The 22,661-nt window shown below is 33.7% G+C and overlaps 1 protein-coding gene across 2 annotated transcripts in view; it reads left to right on the forward strand.

Moving 5' to 3' along the window:
- The window catches only part of UACA (uveal autoantigen with coiled-coil domains and ankyrin repeats), an 80,207-nt gene that overhangs the window by 20,418 nt on the left and 37,128 nt on the right, over nucleotides 1–22,661 (forward strand). For both annotated transcript variants that reach the window (XM_011375864.2, XM_023521952.1), the window contains exon 2: nucleotides 19,094–19,227. In XM_011375864.2, the coding sequence (XP_011374166.2) occupies nucleotides 19,094–19,227 (134 nt within the window). The remainder of the gene's footprint in view (nucleotides 1–19,093; nucleotides 19,228–22,661) is intronic.

Here is a 22,661-nt window from a genome sequence, read left to right on the forward strand (position 1 = left end):
TTTAAATGAAAAGAAGAAAAGCTATTTGGAGCCAAAATTTACTACATACTTGGGAATGCTTACTATGTAAAGAATGAATTTAATCTATAAAAAGTTCACACTCTTTAAGGAAATCGTAGGTATGCCTTCGATTAAAATAGTGAGGTATGCGTACTTCTCCAAAGAAACCATGAAGCATACCTTTATAGCTGGTTATTGTTAGCTCTACTAATTCATTTACCATTGACTTCCTTGAAAAGTAAAACTCTGTACTACAGTATAAAATAGTAAGTTTCAGTATTCAGTTGAACTGAATATTTAAAACAAATTACACACACATTAAAAACTTTAAAAATTTAAATCAGGAGTGTTAAAAGGACTATCAAATATTTAGGTTTCTGTTTTCTTAAAGATTCTTCTCTCTGACGGGTACAATGCTTTCTGTGAGTGTATGTGTTAAAGATATTTCTGTTTGATTTTCTGTCAGACATTATGAACACCAACTAGCCTGAGAAGCAATACAAAGCAAAATATTTGTAATGTTATTTTACACTTATATAGCCACCTTTTATCTGAAGTAGTCAGGTTTAAAAAGAATTCTTTAATTTCAGTATTTGTCAATTTCAGTTTGTTCAGTCACTCAACAGATACTTAAGTTCCTACTCTACTCCGACAAGTGGCTAGATTGTGAGGATATAGAGTACTCCCTGCCTGCTCTCAAGGAATTTGTAGACAGACAAATTGGGGAGACAAATGTTAGTATTACAATGCTAACACATTTAAAGATAAAGCTGCAGTTCTATGTAATAAGCTGTGTGAAGGAAGGAGAGCTTATACCAGGGGAAGGTCTGACTTGGTCTGTGAAATCAGAGAAAGTTTCCCTGGAAAAGTTGAGCTGAGATCTAAATAAATGAACTATTATTGTTAAGTAACACAGGAAAGGAAGGCTGTGTCCAGTTACCCTGTGAGGGAACTTGGTACTTTTGAAGAACGTCACTGTGAGGAGAGATTGAAGGGCTGGAGAGAGAATATCTAACTTCAAGATTACACTTCAGAGGTCAATAGGGGCCAGACTGTGAAGAATCTTAGAGGTCATGTTAAGGATTTTGATCTTGAGAGCAATAGTGAGTTATTAAGAGTACAAGTACAATAATTTATATTTTAAAAGTTAATCTATTTGAATTTGATAGCTATATAATAATTCTTTAGTAGTTATGCTATCTAACCACACAACTCACCATCTTAGTGGTGGTGTGATAGTAGTAGTAGCAGTAATATTTAACTGCCATTTATTTTGTACTTACTTTGTGCCAATACTTTGGAGTATACTCAAAGTATAAATATATTAATTCTAATTCTTATAACTAATGAGGTAGTTGATATTAGCATCATTTACAGAGAAGAAAACTAAAGCTTGGAAGGATTAAGTAATTTGACTGAGGACTGTAGCAAATAAGCGATCAAGCTGGGAATTTATTCCAGGTTTTTCTAATGCCAAATCACTGCTGGCTAATAGGAATTCATTAAAAATTGTCCTCTGTATACTTCCTGGGCAGGTTCTTAAAGATGTTTTTAGTAATGATGAATTAGTGGTTCTCTGACTTTGATTTTTCAAATGGAAATGAATTAAAAAGCTTCTCTTAGTTGCCAGCAGAGGGAGCCAGAAAGATTATTTTAATAAGCTTTGGCATTCTCCAAGTTAGGAATATTCATTCATAAGCAATTCTGTTGAAATCATATTAATAATCATTTATATGAACTGTGTATATAATCTAATATTGATTTAAAAGTAAATGTGTATGTAGGTATTGTAAAGAAGTCTGGAAAGATATATAACAATATAAAGTTATTTTTATCTCTTAATGGTGGTTCTAGGTTTTATTTTCCTCTTTTTCTCCTATTTTTGAAATACATATTAGTCTTGTCTAATTTTTCTACCACGAATGTGTATTATTTAATAAAAAATAACTTATTTGTAGTTTACATGAGCAGTATAAGGACTATTAAATGGTTTACAAAGTGTTTAAAATGTATCACCCATTATTTTAATGTGTTATTAATTTGCTTGGGAAATATTTTTCATATTGAAAGGTAAATTTAGCTATCGCTTACCTGAATCTTCAAAATTCTGATTTATTGTAGTTAAAATTTAAGAAAATTGATTGATTAGAAATAAAAGCTATATTCTTTTCAATTCTTGGTTGTCACATTAATAAGAACATTTTAGAGTTTAAAAGAAAAAATTCTTTGTGAGTAATGTATTTAATAGGATCCAGACGTAGAACTAAGTTCATGGAATCAGGTTTTTCTTGCATCTATCTCATAGAATTGGTAAATGGTAAAAATTTAAGTTATCGCTTTTATGCAATGATTACTAAATAATTTGTACTTTTTTTTGACAACATGATATAGAAAAAAAAGTTTAAAATTAATCTTGAATTTTAATTCTGTCACTTGGTGGCTCTTTAATGTTGGCAAGTTACTGAGCTTTTCTAAGTTTCTTTTTATGTGGAAAATAAAGATAGTAAGTCTTTGGTTTTTATTACAGTAGAGGGTTATGTGAAGTCTGTATGAAGTGTTTATTATTAACAATAAAAGTTAAAATACCAGTTTGGACCTTAGTTTTATTCTTGCCAGAATATCACTTCCGACAACTAAACTGACCTGACTTATCCTCTGTGGAATCTGTATTTACCCTTAGCCATAGTCACTGTAGAAACGTAGATCCTTCACTAACTGTACTCATCTACAGCCATAGGCATTTCCCACTATATTCAGCAACCAAATTAGTAGCTATGCATCACATAATTCCTCCCATTTTTACCTTTTGTTTCATTTGATGTCTGTAGTAATCAACTTTGCTGCAGAAACAAATAACCCACAGGTCTTGGTGGCTTATAATAATATCCTATTACATGTAGATTTTGGACTGCCTGTACAGAATGGCTCTATTCCACATGTTTTCATTTTAAGACCCAAACTGAAGGAGCAGTCTCTATCTGGACCTGCCATTTGCATGGTAGTGAGAACTCAGAGGGCTGGCTGAAACTTGTGATACCACTTAAAGCTTCTGCTCAGGTGTGGAGTGCTTCATGACTGCCAAATCATGTCACATAGCTAGGCTCAAAGTCAGTGAGGCACAGAGACCAATATTCTTCTCACTGAAGGTACAGGCAAGTTATAAATCAATGGGCAGAGATGTGTAAGCCTCTTCCAAGGATGGAGGTGGTAAATAGTGAATAATAAAGCAATCTACTGCAATCTGTCCTGTTCTCACAAATATTAACTTTCTTCCCTTCTGCATACAAGATGTATTTATCCTTTCCTCAAGGAAATTACCTCAAAATTTCTTTCAGTCACATTAGTCTTGAAGCCTAGAACCTTGTTAGATTTTCTGCATCATTTTTGCATATAGATTTTCTTGATCCGCACACCAGTTACCTTCTACCTGCCATCTCTCCAACATACAGTAATGGAGCAGGGATAGGATATCCACAGTAGATATTCCTTTTAAGAATATCTACTGATCCCTAGCAATTGTAAAAATCCTGCTAGGTAAATGTAATGAGGGTTCCTTTTCTTGACACTAGGGGATGTTCCTTGCTTAGACCCTGATTTTGGGAGCTGTGTGTAGCTTCCCAGTCTGTTTTCCATGGCTGCTGGCTGTGCTCTGTGTGGGGTGCTACCTTTAGTATATCATCCTTGTCCGTATTTGAACAGAGTACTTACTGGAGGTAATGCCCTTCTTGGCTGTAGAATGAGGAAAGAGTTGAGCTGCTTTCCTAGCCTGCTTCTTATCTATAGAAATCTGGTGGCTCAAAGATGATTTGGAAGAATAACAGACCCTTAACTCAGGCTGGGGGTGGTTTTGGAAGTTTTTCGTCTTTTTATCTGTTTGATGTAAGTCAGATTTATGCGCATACTGATCACTACATTCTCAGTTGTTCGAGATGTGCCTTTTCTCTAGACGTCTATACAGTTTTCTTGAGCTTATTGGGCTTCTGTGAGACCACATCCTTAGTCTCTTCCTGTGGGGAGTCCCCCTCCAAGTCATTTCGTTCCACCTGAAAGAGTTTTCTGGGTGAAAGGAAAACACTTGTTTCCTTTGCTCACTACTCACTGAATACTTTTGTACTTCAAGTATATGTGGGTTTTTCCATAACAAGTGTGGGTCCCAGGCCTGGCTGGTCCCAGGTCTGGCTGTGATCCAGGCTTGTGGCTAAGAATAGGACCCCGGATTTAGAAAGTTACATTAATGTAGTAGAGCGCTTGCGCCTAACTCATGTAAGCATGATTCAGCTTATGTATCACGTGTGACACTATTGTACTCTGATATATGTGGAGCCCATGCAGTCTCCTAGGGCAGAAGCGCATTCCCCACAATAGAACCACTCTCCTCGCAATAGAACTGCGCTCTCCGCGGTAAAGTTGGTGCCTGCCGTTTCATTCTCGTGTCGGCCCCTCCTGTGTTCTTCCTACTGGGCGTCTTATCACCGAAACCTTTCCTTCTGGATCAGCTTGAAGCTGATACTAAGCAATTATTCAGTTTTCTGTGGGCACTGACTTGGTGTTCTACAATTTAACTCAATTCTGACACTACCTAGAGTTAGCTCAGACCCCACAGGTTAGGGGCTCGGTCCCACAGACTGCCTGCCTTTCTTCCACTTCAGACGCCAGTCACAAGTCCCGTCTTTTCACCAAGCTATCTAATTTTTTACACATAACAGTTTTATTTATGACTACATTTTTGTGGTTTTCCGTTTTTCCAATCTCCAATAAGTTTCCTCGCTGTCTACCACACAGCTCCAAAGCTTACATCACAAAAATTTTTCATTTTTGGTGGTGGTTGTAGTTTAGGTAGCACCCCACTGGTACCAGTTTCTGTAGTGTTTAGCTTTGTTGTAGTAATTACCTCTGAATTTCAGTGGCTTCTCAAAATAACAAAGTTGTATTTCCTACTGTCTTTATATTGTAGACTGTGAGTCATCTGTAGAAACAGTCTGTGAATCCCCTCCAGAAGAAATAGTCTTTATATGAGATATGCGAGCCTCTTGACAAATACAAAGCAAGAAGGCCAGTCCAAACTTGGTTTGCTGTTTCAAGTTTTTGCTTAGATGTGATGTGCATCACATCTGTTCACACTCTGTTGGCCAAAACATATTGCATGGGTGACTTCAAAATCTATAACCTAGGGATGTCTGTTCTTTCCCTATGAGACATGCACAACTCACATGTTTACACACACACACACACACACACACACACACACACCCACACACACATACATACACACAGTTATCTTGCAAGGAAGCAGAGGAGTGAATAATATCAAGTAATAATACAGACCACCACAACTTTCTCACATAGTTTTGGATGTGCACAAAAAAAATCAGAGCATATCTTTTTTAAAATTTAAAGGCATATTACATTAAATGACATTAATATATCTATATATCCATACTTAATGAGAGAGATATAAAGAATTGGCTTATGTGATTTCGGGGGCTGGAAAATCTGAAGTTTGTTAAGGCAAATTGTTACTGTCATGCGGCAGAATCGTTTCTTCTCTGGGAATCTTCAGTTTTTGCTCCTAAGGTCTTCAAATAATTGGATGAAGTCTACTCACATTATCAAGGGTCATCTCCTTTACTACAAGTCAGTTGATTTTTAGATATTAATCATCTACAAAATACCTTCATAGCAACATCTAAACTCATGTTTGACTAAACATTTGGGCACCATAGCTGAGTCAAGTTGACACATAAAATTTACTATCACATATACATAGTATTATTTTGCAGATAGTAGAATATGAGTACAGAGAGTACTTTCTAATAGCTCTCATATTAAGATAGCAAACAAATTTGCTTGATCACAGCTAGTAAACTAGGTGTATTTTGGCTGAAGATAATGGAGCACCTAAAACAAAGGTTGGCGAACTATGGCCCACTGCCTGTTTTTATAAATAAGGATTTGTTGGAACATAGCTATGCTTATTATATATTATTTATGGCTGTTTTCATTCCATAGTGGCAGAGATGAGTAGTTAGGACAGAGACCGCACGACCTGCAGATCCTAAAATATTTACTATCTAGTCCTTTATAGAAAAATATTGCCAACCCTTAAGGAAAACAAAAGGCGCTTGTGGTTCTTGCTCTGTCATGGTTCACTCCTAGTTTAGTGTTTTCATTCAAATATGAATGTATACTGGTTAAACATTACAATAACAATGTTTTATTGTTTTAAAGCCACACTTTTTATTAGATTCATAAACATTAATAATTTAAGTTTTTATTGTACAACCATTCAGATTTTCATTTAGATCCCAAGGTTAGTTTAGTTTTTGTGGATGAAATATATATGAATGTTATTAGTTTTTAAATGAATACTTGCCTATCTTTGGGAATGAAGAGAAAGTACTTTTTCTAGGAAATGTTACCAGCTTCAGATTATTACAATTACATGTTTCGATGTTTGTGTCTATTTTCTTTTAAGGAGGTAAAAGGGTATATTTTTTAAGATAATAGATAAAAATGTTAACTATTTCTCAACTTGATTGTTCTTGAATAATATCTATGAAATTGAATTAGACTACAAAATGTATTTGTTTCCAAACCAAAGAGTACATTACAGCTTTAAGTAGTGGAGATAGTCTAGGCTATGGATTCAGACAGTCCTAGGTCTAAATTTAGTGGCTTAAAACAACAGCTGTTTTATTTGCTGCTAACTCCATGAGTCAGTAATTTGGGCTGGGTTCTGCTGCTTGGTTGTTCTGCTGGTCTTGTCTTGGTTTACTTGGGTGGCTGTCATCATCTAATAGCTCCTTTAAGATGGCCACACTGATATATCTGGCACTTTATGGTAGCTGGCACTACTGGGTGGCTGAGCTCTTTCTTATGATCTTTCATGCTCTAGGAAGCTAGCATGTTCACTCTCTGCCAGCAGCCCAAGAGTGGAAGCCGTAAGGTCTTGAGACCTAGCTTCATATGTCCTATAAGGTCACTTCTGCCACATTAAGGGATGAGGAAATAAATGCCATCTCTTTATAGGAAGCATGGCAAAGTCACATTGCAAAGGGATGAGCTTACAGGAGTGAAAGGAATTATTGGAGGCTGTACAGTCCACCATGGTAAATGCTTAGTTTCTTTATGTCCCATTTGGAAAGTAAAAATAGCAGGATGACTTGAAGAGTTCTTAAAGTTTAGCAGTTATCTATATAAAGCACTTAGAAGTATTTCTCAATTCTGAAATTGCATCCTAATTAAATTGCTATGTTTTTTATTATAGACATAAATACGAGAGTATGAATTCTATCTCATTATTAATTTGGCCATCTATTTTTAAATGGAAGACATATATTAAGACCCATTGGAAGAAAATCCTGTGTAAAATATCTGTGGAAAGAGTTATAAATTTGTGTAGAACTATTATTAATTTAATAAAAAGAAAAGCAATTAACTTCTGATGTGTTTACAAAAACATTTTCTCAAAACCCTGTTTTTATATACCTATTTCTCATTTCAGATTTTTAAAATATTGGCTTGTAGTGTAAAGTTTGTTATTAGTTTAATTTTTGAAGAGTTTTTTGAGTTCTAACAAACATTTTTGTTTAGCTGATGTTCCTTTTCAAAGCCAAGAAAAAATAGAAAGCCAAAGGAACAAAAATATCTCTTATTTTTCATTGTGATCAAACCCCATCAGAGGCTCTTTTGTAAGTGTATATGTTTTGCTTTGTCAGGAACATAGAATCCTTCCTAAATCTGTCCTGTTTGGAGATATATGTATAGCAGACATGGTTTGCTAAATGTTTGCTAAAACTCAGCAGAGGTATTTTGTTCATTGATGGGTGTAGGGTGGGATGAGAAACATAATAGACCCTCCTTCATTTTTACCTTTATATTTAAAAATTTTACTCACGACATTTAGGCATTTAAAGAACTCTAATTCGAATACATTTTTCTATAAAATTTTCTAAGGACAAGTTTATATTTATTTTTCTCAAGTAACCAATTGTTTAACATTTTATAGGGGATGGTAAACAAAAATCTTACTTATCCAGCCGGAGAGCTCTTTTCTTCTGTGATATACATTATAATTTATTGTGTTTAAGATCCACGTATATATTTACTTTGGAATTCAATGCTTCTTCTAGTGAGGAAGGGTGAAAATAAGTAATATTATAAAATGACACTTATTAAAATTGGAGAGACAATTTCCTGTCTATATTTTTAATAGACTCTTTTGAGAGTCTAGACAGTTCTAATAAAGGAACAAATACCTGCGCTAGGGAGGAGTAGACAGTCTGGTATTTATACAACAGACTAGAATAGAATCAAACTGGGTAGTTAGGAAGTCTTATCAAAATAGTTATTTCTGAGTCTTTCCGACTCCAGTCCTTTAAAGGTTTTTTCAGATTCCATAGCCACCTTCAGCCCTGAAAATGTTAGATTTATTATTTAAATAATAATAATAGTCATTACTATCTTTTTGACCTTGACGTTTTTATATAGAGAAATGCAATAAAGCAAGAGTAAGCCTGTTATTGTCTCGGTCAGGAAGATGATTGATAGGCTAAAATTTTCCCTTTCCTCTATTTGTTTCATTGAATCCTAACTACATACTTTCAGATCATACAGTGGAAGGCTTGAGAGTGTAAGAGAAGTAGACGGAGATAATTAAATAAGGATAAGGAAAAATCAGAAAGGGAAGAGTCGGGGGTCAGGGAGAAAGAAGCTAGGTGTACAACTTTGATTTTCTTGATTTATTTTAACATTTTATTTTCTTTTTCTATTATGTAAGCTCTTATTTTATTTTATTATATAAAGGAGAGAACTAAATAACCTTTGGACTAAATGGAATGGAGGAAATATTTCAATTATAATCAATCCAGTGAATTGTTAAACAGTTCTTAATTGTGTAGCCTAATCTTCAAGGAATGTTTATGCTTCATAGGTTTTGCTTTCTGCAGTTTGCTAGTTTTCAGTGTGGTAGAGCTTGTCTTAGGTTTAGAGCCTTATCCTGAGGATGTGATAATGAAATTCTATTTTGGGGGATGCTGCTTTTTTTGTGGTGGATTTTTAAATGTATTGCAAAGTTCGTTTAGGTTTCTAGATATGAGATAGGTGACAGAGGTTGTGGTATCTATAATGTTAAGATAATTGATTAATCTTATAAACATTTTAAGGCAAGTTAAGATTCAATTGGTTATTGTTCAATATAAATTTTTGGAAGTGAAAATATAGTACGTTAGGATGAATTATTTTTTTACACTAAAGTATCCAAAAGAACCTATGCAAAAGAGTTGCCTTTGTCCCTTAAGTCCTTTTTGAAAAGTATTTATGACATTTCAGTGCCTGCCCTCCCCTGCATCCTCATCTATCTCATTCTGTGATCCCTTGTCCTCATTTGTCAGTTATACTGCCTTTTTTCAAACATGCCAAGCTCCTTTCACTAGTTATTCCCTCTGAAATATAAATTCTCACAGGCCAGCTCTTTTTATTCAAATTCCATCACCAATATCACCTTCTGAGAACTTTCTGGGTTACCTAACCTAATAGTCTGTCTCCAGCATTCCCATCACATCTCCTTCCCTATTCTCACCTGATAGTTTCTTCTTTTCATTAGTTATTTACCCTGTCTTTTCCCATTAGAACATCAAATTCCATTAAAAAAGAGACTTTGATGTGTTTTTGAGCCTTGATAGTGGTGATGGTTTCACTTATCCCCAAACTCATCGAGGAAAGACTGATTTCTAGGTTTCTGTTTTATACAACTAGATGAATCATGGTATCCATTTGATGTGTTAATGAAACTTGGAATAGGATTCGATTTCAGGAGGAAGAACATGTTTTTAGTTTCGGATATGGAGATACTTTTAAGACACTGAAGAAGAATTGTCAAGAAAATAATTGAATACATGGGCCTGGAGCTTAGAGAAGCCTTAGTTGCAGATGTGTGTGAGTCATTCATGTATAGATTTTAACTGACATGCCGCGAATATTAAGTGCTTTGTAACCCATAAAGAGCTATAAGTAGCGTTTGTAGTTTCCTAATTTGTGATGCTATTTCAAACCTGGTGAGTTTCTACTCATCTTTTAGTAGAGGCTTTGGTCATTTTTTTCTACAAAGCTTTTCTGATTTGCCCTCTTTTGAACTACTTTTATACCTTATATGTAATAATTATTATAGTGTATTATGATTGTGTGCATGTTTATATATATATCTATCTTTTTATATTGTGAGATCAGTTGAAGAAAGCGACTGGGTTTTATTCCTATGAACTGCCTGAGGTCAGGTCTCATATCTGCTTTGTTTTCTGTGGTATATCCAGCACGCAACATGTGGCATGGCACTTATCAAATGATCATACATATTTGAGCACATAGATGCTAAGTAAATTTTTATTGAACAAATAAATTATCTAATCATCTGGCAGTTATTCAGTACTTATTTTGTAAACATAAAAGACAAAACTCTGTTGATGTTCTTTATATTAAGGTTCTTTTATATTAAAGTTCATTCATGGTCTCTGGATTTGTAGAGGGATCAGTGAACCCCCTGCATATAAATGTAAATTTGTCTGAATTTGTGCTCATACAATTTTTAAAAGAGTGTCTCTTGCTTTCATCAGATTCTTAAAAGGGTCCATGACACCCAAATTATTAAGATCTGTGTGAATTAGATACTTTTGTTCAGCATGACTTTTCTTGCTTTTAAACAGTTTTCTATAAAAATTCGCTATCATATTTTATATTTCTCTTTTGGATAATGTATCAAAAATTGCCTTTGGGCTTATAAAACTGGTCATCAAATCACTGTAGCTGTGATCTCTTGAGTCTACCCCTTAAATATAAGTATGTTATATGGATTTGCATGTCTTTTAAAGTCTACTTGTTAATTTGCATCTGTAAATTTCCTCTCAGGAGATCTTCTATCCCAAACATTTAATAAATTAAGCAATTGTTGGATTCGTTTAGGTTAAAAAAATCTTGATTAGACCTTTTAATTGAAAAGAGATTAGAGGTTAATATACAGAATTTTTAATAATGGGCCTTTCTACATGGTGGAATTGTAAGTCATCTTGATTTTCATGTATAAACTGAATTACAATTTTTCTATACTGAACATGCATTACTTTAAAAAAATTTTTAAATTTTATTTCTGAAAAAGTTATTAATTTGCAATTGATATTAATATGAGAGGGTCATTGTTAAAACTTTTAAGTGATTTTCTTTATGTTGATTTAGAGTTCGGAGTTATCATCCAGTTAAGTCTACCTAGTGAAATAACTGCTTTGTGTTAGAATGTTACATTTTTTCACTAGAAACAGCTGTCTTTTGACTTACCAGAGGTACTTCGGCTTGTTGCATTCTGAGTTTGCTTGAATATCTTTTTAAAACCAGTACAGTGCCCGAGTATAAAAATGTATTTATTATAATATATAGTAAACATTAATGCTCTTTAAAAAACTTAACTGCTTCTTCTAAAATGCTTTCACTTGATATCACAAAGCTTATCTTGTAAGTATATGACTGTGGACTCACCAAGATATGTTGAAATGTTAATAGCTTCATTTTAATCCAGAGAGAATTGAGTGGAAAGAATGTGCTACGTTTCCTGTCGTATTGTGTCGGTGAAGGGCCTTGGTGATAAGCATGTAAATGTAGTTTAAAATTTTATACATCAACCTGGTTTATTGGACCATGTATCAAAAGTGCGTGAAATATACAGAAGATGGGAGAATAGTTTAGTATACCGAACCCTGATGAACCTGTAACTCAGATTTAACAGTTATTAACATAAGGCTAATCTTATTTCATTTATACCCTCGTCCACTTGATTGGTTTTAAAAAAAATTGTTAATAAAATAAGCATGCTGTCGATACTCTGAGAGATTGCATTTCTATTGTTTCATTATTTTTAAAATTTTTAATTGTGGTAAAAATACCTACAATTTACCATCTTAACCATTTTTAAGTGTACAGTTCAGTAGTGTTAACTATATTCACATTGACGGGCAACAGATAACCAGAATTTTTTCATATTACAAATCTGAAATGCTACATGCATTAAACAACAACTTCCCATTTCCCTCTCCTCCCAGTCCCTGGTAACTACCATTCTACTTTTTGTTTCTATGAATTTGACTTTTTTAGATACCTCTTGTAAGTAGAATCAGGCAATATTTGTTTGGGACTGGTTTACTTCACTTTGTGTAATGTCCTCAACATGTATCCATATCGTAACATGTGATGGAATGTCCTTTCTTTTTTTATGGCTGAATAATATTCCTTCTATTTCTTCTATATACCACATTTTGTTTATCCATTCATCCACCCACAGACATTTGGATTGCTTTCACTTCTTGGTTATTGTGAAAATGCTGCTCCAAACATAGGTCGCAAATATCTCTTTGAGACCCTGCTTTCAGTTCTTTCAGATATATACCCAAAAGATGGATTGCTGGGTAATATGGTAGTTTTATTTTTTATTTTTGAGGAACTGCCATCCTGTTTTCCATAGTGGTTACACCATTTTTCATTCCTACCAAAAGTTCATTAGTGTTCTGATTTCTCTATATCTTTGCCAACACTTATTATTTTCTGTTTTTTTTTTATAGTAGCCATTCTAATGGGTGTGAAGTGATATCTCATTATGATTTTTATTTGCATTTCTCTAATGATTAATAATGTCGAGCATCTTTTTATATGCTTGTTTGTTATTTGGATGTTGTCTTTGGAGAAATGTCTATTCAAGTCCTTTGCCCATTTTTTTAAATTGGGTTATTCGTTTCTTTGTTACTGAGTTATAGGAGTTCTTTATATAGTCTGCATATTACCCTTTTATCAGTTATATAATTTGCAAATATTTTCTCCCATTCCATAGTTTGCCTTTTTACCCTCTTAATTGTAGCCTTTGATGTATAGAGATTTTTAAGTTTGATGTAGTACCATTTGTCTATTTATGCTTTTGCCGTCTTTGATTTTGGTATCATATCTAAGAAATCATCATCAAATCCAATGTCATGAAGCTCTTCCCTGTATTTCAATTTAATAATTTTATAATTGGGTCTTAAATTTGATCTTTAATCATTTTGAATTGATTTTTGTATATGGTATAAGATAACTTCACTCTCCTGCATGTGTATATCCAGATTCTCTAGCACCATGTGTTGAAGAGACTGTCCTTTCTCTGTTGAGTGGTCTTAGCACTTTTGTCAAAGATCATTTGACCATACATTTGATTGTCTTATCTCTGTGCTCTTTATTCTGTTTCATCTATGTATCTGTCTTTATGCCAGTACCACAGTGTCTTGATTACTGTGGCTTTGTAATATCTTGAAATCAGAAAGTGTGAGACCACCTACTTTGTTTTTCCATTTCGAGATTATTTGGCTATTTGGGTTCCCTTGAGATTCAATATGAATTTTAGGATGGATTTTTTTTTATTTCTGCAAAAAATGGAAAATGGAATTTTGATAGAGATTATGTTGAATTTGTAGATTTCTTTGGGTAATATTGACATCTTGACAATATTAAGTCCTACACTCCGTAAACACAGGATGTCTGTCCCTTTATTTGTGTCTTCTATAATTTCCTTAGGCAGTGGTTTGTAGCTTTCATCGTATAAGTCTTTCACCTCCTTGGTTAGGTTAATACCTAATTATTGCATTATTTTTGATGCTTCTGTAAGTGAAATTGCTTTCTTTTGTTTTTGATCATTCATTCTTAGCATATAGAAACAATTTTTGTGTGTTGATTTTATATCCTACAACTTTGCTGAATTTATTAGTTCTAACTTTTTTTTTTTTTCTTGTGGAATTTTTAGGGTTTTTTACATATAAGATCAGGTTATCTGCAAAGAGATAATTGTATTTCCTTTTCAATTTGGATGCCTTTTATTTCTTTTTCTTGCCTAACTACTCGGCTAGGACTTAGTATGTTGAATAAAAATGGCTAAAGTGGGCATCCTTATCTTGTTCATAATTTTTAGACAAAAAGCTTTGAGTCTTTCGCTATTGAATATGACTTTAGCTGTGTGTTTTTCATATATAGCCTTTATTATGTTGAGGTGATTTTCTTCTATTTTTAGTTTGTTGAGTGTTTTTTATCATGAAAGATGTTGAATCTTGTCTAATGCTTTTGTGTATCAATTGAAATGATCATATGATTTTTGTTCCTAATTCATTAATGTGGTATATTACATTGCGATTTTTATATGTCGAGCCATCCCTGCATTCCAGGAATAAATCCCACTTGGTCATGATGTATAATAGTTTTAATGTGCTATTGAATTCATTATTTTGAAGCAAATATCGGACAGGCAGTAAGGCTAACAAACAGGTGAACATGTGATACATTGGCAGATACTGATAAGTATTTTGAAGAAAAGTAAAACAGCAGGAAGACAAAGAGTGAGGCTGGGGCTGTTTAGATACAGAGGTTTAAGAAGGCTTCTGAAGAAGTGACATTTGAGAAGAATCTGAGTGAAGGTAAGGAAAGAAGCTTACAGACACAGGGGACAGTGAAAGTGGGGACTTACCTAGAGCTCTTGGGAAATACCTGAAAAGGAAAGAGTGAGAGTAGGAATAGGAGCTTAAGTCACAGAGGCTAGGGAGGCTCAGGACATCCGCAGTGTAGGAGAGCATGTAAATCCTGTCTCCTGAGCCGTAGTTAGCACAGACAGCTCCTTATATGGCTTTTAATACTCATTACAGATTTCCCCTTTTCTTTTTATTTCCTTTGCCTTTGCTGTCCTGTTTCTAGAAAGAATGTGCTTACTTTGTTAACCAAAGGACAGAGCCTAAGTTCTATCCCAGATTTCCTCTAAAGAAGGATAAAATATAGTGGGTGGAGTCTCTAGGTCCAGCCAAGAATCTATTATGATGTTTAATGTGATTTGTGGGGAAAAAAATTGTTTCAGAAATAATACGTTATGGTGTATAACCTTATATATTTTATTTTATTTTATTTTATTTTATTTCATTACTTTTTTAAACATGAATATTTTATTATTATAGAAATCAAGATTTGTTTAGGAAAAGGATCTTTCTATTGATAAAGGAAACCCATTGGGATTAGAGTAATTTAGAGAAACAAGATATCATCTATCTGATTTACAGAAATTGATCAAAATTTTACGTATACCATGAACACTTACCAGTCAAAATATAAAGAGTTGTATTGACCAATCCATTTCCGGTTCTGTATCTATACTCCTTCCATTACATATCATCAAAATAAACCAACTCTTATTAACAACAAAACAAAATAAAACAATGAAGCATTATCCAAACTGATGAGAAGTCCTAACTTTCCAATACAAATTTCATTCACAATTTAACACTTGAATTATTACTTAGTTCTACTCCTAGAAATGTAGCAATACTGGATGACTGGCGAAGCTTGGATCCATTAGAAAGCTTTACCTTATATATTTTATAATTAGAATATGTGCCTAACATTTTAAATTTAAATAGTAGGAAATGGGTTTCTTGATGAAGTTCCTAACAATTTTTAACTGGCAGCACGATCTATAGTATAGCAGTTATCTCCTTCCTATAAACACTTGTGTTGGAATGTTTTGCATTCACATAAAACACTTTTCCCAAATCTGTCTTGGGAGGAAGTGTAAATTACTGTAATGTTGTTGTGGTAACTAGAAAATAAAAAACATCCTGGAGCCTGCAGATGTTTGTTAATGTCCTTGATAATGTAAAGAACGTTGATACAAGTGTGTTAACTGTAGAGAATATGGAGAAGTTGTCTGCTTTGCCCCCAAATGGAATTTTATTTATAGTCTGTCTCACTGTTTAATACACATTTGCCTCTTTTAGTATTTAATCAGTTTTTTAAAAAATCCCTGAATCCTGATAATATGTTTTTCCACTGATAAAATATTTACTTGTCATATCAGGCAGGGTGCTAAACTTGGAAATTAAGAGTACTGAGTTAAATTTAAAATTTGTTGAAAAGTATTCATCATAATGCAGTCTATTTAATGTCTTGGCAGTGCCTCTGGCTCTTCTCATTTAACATGTTAGGAGACAGACTGGCAGCAGTTGTAAACTGAAACCTGGTTGTGTGCAGAAGGAGACAGATAGGGGTAGGAAGGAAAATGGAGAAAATTTGAAAGTGTTACTGTCTATGTGTGTTTCCTTAAATTAAAGTATGACACATTTGCTTAAAAAAGAATTTTATATTCTGTTTATCAAGGCTATTATAAGGTCATGATGGATGATCCTAAGACTGAAACTAGTTTTAAATGTTGTTTTGTGGAATAACCAAATTTGTCTCTTAACAATATCATCATAATGTCATGTAGGTTGTTTTGATATAATAAGCGTAGTTTACAATATGTTTAAGTCATTGGTCCCCCAGTAGACCTGAAATTTATTACTCAGAGGGGAAGCATGCATTTACAGTATATTCTTAGCTGCTGCTTTCTATCACTCAGCTGTCAAGTCCTATGGAATCTAAAATAGAACCCGGCCAATGAGAGACAGCCTCCACACTGTTTACGGATGATTTGGAGGTAGACAGTTTTATCATACACTGCAGTGTCTGTGTTGCAGTGTTGAGGCAGCAGGATGCAGAGTGCAGTTCCAGTTTTCCACAGGAGTCCCTGCAAGGGATAGCTTTGAACGACAGCTTCTAAAGAATAAGAAATAGGAGGAGTTACAGTACCTGACTTGGGGCTGCTGTTAATCAAGTTCTGCACAGCAAAGAAGATAATTTTCAAGCGTTATGAAGGCGGAGAAGGATCCCGACGATGAAGAAAATGTCGTTAGAGATCCGAGCTAAGTCTAGCACAGCATGAGGATTGTAGAACAGGAAGAGTTGTAAAGAGACGGACAGGGTCCCTGGTTAGGAGTTTGCGAGCTTGCTTTGTGAGCTTGCTTTGTGAGCTAAAGAGATTTGTAACTTAATGCGAAATAGTTTGCTGTTAGCAACAAGAAACTAAATCCTGTCTATGATGAACTGTTGGTTTTCTTGTGCTTCTAAGAACAGAGTAGGTATCCCTGTCGACCAGGGTAACAAAAGATTGTGTTAGGCTTTCTGAACTGTATTCTTTTAAAATGTACTGCTGTTTTATTCATTTGGGGTTCTTTGTCTTATTAGGTTCTTTCTGACTTATCTGGTTAACAGCTAATGGGTTTAGTGTAAAAATAAAAGTTCTTGTTTCTTTTTCCAGGTTTAAAAAGCACATAATAGAATCTTAATAATTGAGCAGTATTTCTGTTAACTGACAGTGTAGCAAAATGGAAACCCCAGGCTGGTGAAGTAGAGGTGAAATCTTTTTAAAAGCCTTACTTTCAGATTTTATCATTTTTAGTGTTTTGAATAGCTCCTTTCTCCACCAGTAAGTTTACTTAGAAAGAAAGTCGAGATTGTTTTAACTGCAAGGATAAATTAATCAATTTAGAGCAAGTATTTGTGTGCTAAACATGACTTAATCCCTTAGGCATTTGAAAACACAAAGTCTCTTAAGCCTACATCTACCACTCTTCAATTTAGAGTCAGTAAACTGTTCTGTTATAAAGCTAAAGAAAGGGGATGCCTAAAATGTAGTTTAGACTTTGAGCCAATAAGTAGGTCTGTCTCAGCTCATAGTTGTCAGTTTGAACTTTAAAGGTAGAAGGAAGTGAGTTCATCTCTAAATTTGATGAATTTAGAGACAATTCTGAACTCTGTCTAGGTAGGGACTTGAACCAGATTCCAATGAAATATTACATTTCAGGAGTGGGTTAAAATTTTAATGTATTTATTTTTTTCATATTTAATTTTCATATTTTTCACTTCACCTATTTAATGAATACATTGCTTATTTAGCTGGAAAAATTGGTGATTTTTTTTTTGCTTTATATATAGTGGATATAAAATAATTATATTGATCTAACATTTAAACTATATGCTTCATATAAGTGATTCATTTTTTTCTCCCCAGAGATTTGTTATGGTATTTGTGGAATTACTTTCTAAGTTGAATGAAAAATATGTACATCTTTTTTGTTGTTCTAGAAATAATACTGGGCTTAATATATAATTTAGCAATAAGCTCATTGTATAATATTTTAAAAGTCTAAAACCTTACTTGTTTCAATAGTGTATATTTTAGTTCTGGGTTCTACATTTGTGCTTATTAAAAGATACAAGTTATTGGCTTCACAGAATCTTTTCCTCCAATATATTTCCTCCAATCAAAGCTAAAGATAACCTTGATACAATTAAAACTTAGTTTTAAAATTGCCTTTGTTCTTTTAACTACATGTGCACTGAATTTTCGCTAAAATTAAAAATCTTTTTTAACAAAAGCAATATAAGTTGAATGTAAAAAAGAAAATGAAAGTCACCTGTAATCCCATTATCTTAGAGTTTTTAAGTAGTTAATACTTAAGTCTTTTTAAAGTTTTTTTCTATGTAGAAATTTCTTCTTATCCTACTAATAAGCATAATGATGGATTGCTTTCTCTATTGAGTGTCTGAATTTGTGTTTGTGTGTGTGTGTGTGTGTGTGTGTGTGTGTGTAGTTTGTTTCCATAAAAATATTCAACAATACCTTTTAAATAAGTTGAGGAAGGGTTTTAAAAATATGTACAGAATTCCACTACATCTGAGGGTTTTGGGAGATATGTGATCAGAGCCAAATCTGAAAGCATGAGTTAGAAAATAGGAAAAGTACACTGATTTTGGAAAGCATGAGAAGTCATGGTCGGGCTTGGCCGCTTAAGTCAATTAATGTTCCTGGAGCTTCGACTATTCTCATCTGTTAAATAGAGATGATAATTTTAGTTTACTAGGGTTGTTTGAGTAATTCATGCCTGGCACAGGGTAAGTGTTCAGCAGTTATTCATTTCCTTCATTTCTGAAGTAAACAGCAGAGAACATGAGAAACATGCTTTTTCTCAGAAGTATGATTTAAAATATTTTTTGTGTATCATGTGTTTTGAAAAGGTTCTTTTTGGCAAGTTAGCACAGCAGGGAGAAGGAAATTTGGGATGCAGTTGAAAACTGAGTGATGTCTTATGCGTACTCTTTTCCTTCCTTCTTTAGAAAGTCTTACTAGTATAGTGTATATAGTATACATATTCACTTCTTTTTTTCATTTTTGTAGCATGCAGCAGATTGGAACAAATATGATGACCGATTGATGAAAGCAGCAGAAAGGGGAGATGTAGAAAAAGTGTCCTCAATCCTTGCTAAAAAGGGGGTGAATCCAGGCAAACTAGATGTGGAAGGCAGATCTGCGTAAGTATTACTGATAATTACCTAAAGGGAATTTGGGTAGACCCTTGGAATACAAATGAAGTTTGTGAATTGTGATTATCAACTTTTTATTTTAAAAAGTCTTTATCAAAACTCACACTATAGAATCACTTTCAATTTGAAAGATTTCCAAGCTAGAGAAAATACTGAAGTACTACCAGTGGTCTAGTTCTTTAGGCCCTGTGGCAAACCACAGCTAGTGTTATTTGGTGCATTTCATTTATAAGCTTTTTCATATTCCTTATATTTAGTCCTTGCTGTGGCCCTCTAAAAGAAGTAGGAAAAGTTTTACAGACATTAAATAACTTGGCCAAATGTCATGAAACATCACAGAGCTGGGATGTGAAACCAAGTTTTCTGTCTTAGAAGAGTTCTGTAAATTACACTTTGTTTTTCTCTCAACCCCCAAGCCATTGGTTTATTTAGGTAAATGAAAATTAAATTTAATTTAAATGACAATGTTTAGATCTAAAAGGGATACAGGATAACTTGTGTAGCTTAAGGAGATACAGTACAGGTAGTGATCCTCCCCTTTTTGATTTTGTGTTACTGAGGACTACTGTCTTGTTTACAAGCTGTCTTTTCTCCCACTCCTCCCCAGTCTTCATTACCTCCCTTCCTGTTCATGGTGGGCAGCAGTGTATTAAAGGGTAAGATCTAGGTCCTTTACTATCATCTATAGATACAGCAGTTAAAACCATATCTGGGAAACATTCCAAAGTTAGAGGTGAAAAGTCTCATTTCCTAAAATTCCTCTATCTTATGCTCGTATGAGTATAACTAAAACCAGATATTAAATATACAGATGAATATTAAGAAGCAAATAATTAATGTTTAATGTAGGTCAGTACCTTAGAATGCTTAGATATTAAGAATAGTAAAAAGAGCAAAGCATGACTTAAAAATTAAGTAGTTGTTAAGAACAGTAAGTTTGAAAAATTCCAGTTTCTATATACTGTTTTGATTTTATCAAGTAGGCAATTTGATAGCTACAGAAACATTGGTTATTTTGAGTTCCGCTCCTTTTGCTAAATTTTAAGCCATGTATTGGGCTCACAGTATAAATAGTGAACATTTAAGATCTAAAAGTGTTTGTTTTTTTCATGTTTCTTTTTTCCCAAACACCAAGATATTAAAAGATGAAGAGAATCTTCTTTGGGATGAAAATATTCAATGAAACCTTTTTTATTCAGTTCTGCCCATCCACACTTTTAATGTTTTGACTGAATGTTTGCTTGAGTTTTTGTTCAGATTTTCTAAATCAAAAGTTTAATTTTGAGTGAAATTAATTGTATTAGTGGTCAGATTATAAAAATCTAGTGTAATTTGATGAACTGTGAACTTTGTAAAATATTTGAGTAGTATTTGAGTCTTTGAGGTTTTCACTGTAGGAAGTAGAATTCTTTCTAGAATTTATAAGATAAAATATTTTCCTTTTATTACTCATATACAAACTGTATTCTTCCTTAATTAAAGCATTTTCTATTTAGTCAAATATATGACGTTACAAATATATTTTTTGTATTGTCTGTAATTATGAAAATAATTTTATTTTAGATGATTTTTGGGGGCGGGGGGGTAATTTTGAAAGTTAAGACAAAAGTAATATGTGCTCCTTGAGCTCAATCCACGTTTGAAAATGAAATATTTGAAGCCTGGCCATAGTCACAGCAAGGATATGTTTTCTTCCTGTCCACCTCTCTCTTAGGGTGCATTCCTTTGCCAACGCAAAGTGGAGCAAATTTATCAAGAAACCCCCGTCACCTAGAGAGCTGTAGATCCCAATTCCTCTCTCCCCATCTCCTCAGGCTATCAGAAGTGCTGTTCAGCCTCCCAGTTGTTATCTCTGGAATCAGCCATTGCTCCTAGCCCCAAATGGCCACAAACACTAAGCTCACCTCATCTGTCCTTCCCTGCATCCAGCCTCTTAATTTTTCACTATCTAGTTAGCTCACTGATACCTTCAAATATATGTCTTATATTCTATGCAGCTTTTCTAGTTGTCCTCAGAGGTAGAAATTGTCCACTTTACCTGGATTTCCTGTTATGGGAGTAGAAATACTTGTCTTGTTTAAAAAAAGAAAACTTATTGACTTTCTTTTTAATGCAAAAGAGCATTTCTATATAGAAGTTTTTCAAATTTCCTTTAGAACTCTTGGCATATAGTTCAGTAGTTGATACATCTTTTTTCTGAAGTACATCTATTTATGGCACACCGGCATTAATAATGCATTGTAGATTTGCTGTGACTTCTGCCCTTTAATTCATCATTGATATAATTTGATTTGTTTTGGAGAAAGAAGTCTTCCAGATTTTGTGAGCTAAGAAATGAAAACAAGCAAACAAAATATGGTATCTTCAAGGTTTGGGGGAGATGAAATACTTTTGCCTGAAGGAAATTATCATTCCTCGAAAGGTTCTAGTGGTACATTGCATAGTATAATTACCCTCTTCAGTGTTGCAGAGAGGTTGATACCCTCAGACTTAGAGCAATTTACTCTAAGGAGAACTCATCTGACTCTTAAGAATACTATATTTCTTTTATCAGAAATATCTCTTTCTAATTCAAATTGCACACAAATCTGCTTTGCTTTACTTAGTAGTACTTGGTTTCTAGTTTTCATTTATATCAGTTATAATACTAATAGAGATGCATGACTGAGTGTTATAATATCTGGAAATGAATATGTAAGCTATTTCTGGATTTTGTCTCTAAGCATTCAGTTATTCAAATATTTGAGGGTCCAGAACTTAAATTGGTTCTGCAAATATAATAGGAAACAAAACAGACAAAAATCCTTGTTTTCATGGTATTTATAGTTGAGAGGGAAGAGATTGATAGACTATAAAGAAAATAAACCCTTAATTTATAATAGTTCTACATAAAATAATAAAGGTAGGGATGAGGGAACTAGGGAATGAGGAAACATAAAATGTTTAAATGATATGGTCAGGGAAGTTAGGGTGTGATACAGAGTGTGTCTGTATCTAGGCACCTTGCAGAGCACATCCTTTATGTCTTGGCACCTTCACAGTGGTTATCGTACTTGTATTTGTTTAGGGCCTTGGTTCTATTTCAACCTGAGTTCAACTTGGTCACTTGTATTTACATACTAGTTTGGATGTGGTTGAATATACTCACTGTCAGTTCTTATTGCACACAAAATATTTTTGTAAATGTTTGTTGATTAATAAAGTGTTAGATGATCAAAGAAACAGTGGGATATTTTATCTTGAATTTGGAATACTTGATGCTTAAAGTTTAAGAGGGCTTTACTCACCTTATTAGGAAATTTGTTTAATTATGCCTATTTAAGTGAAACTTCAACCAGTCATACAGGTCTATGAGCAAAAGGAAGAATTAGGTGATGGCCATTGGTACTTTTGGGGAAGGAGATGATGCCAGTTCCTCTATG

The sequence above is a fragment of the Pteropus vampyrus genome, unplaced genomic scaffold (genome assembly GCF_000151845.1).
Source record: "Pteropus vampyrus isolate Shadow unplaced genomic scaffold, Pvam_2.0 Scaffold10, whole genome shotgun sequence".
Taxonomy (NCBI): Eukaryota; Metazoa; Chordata; class Mammalia; order Chiroptera; family Pteropodidae; genus Pteropus; species Pteropus vampyrus.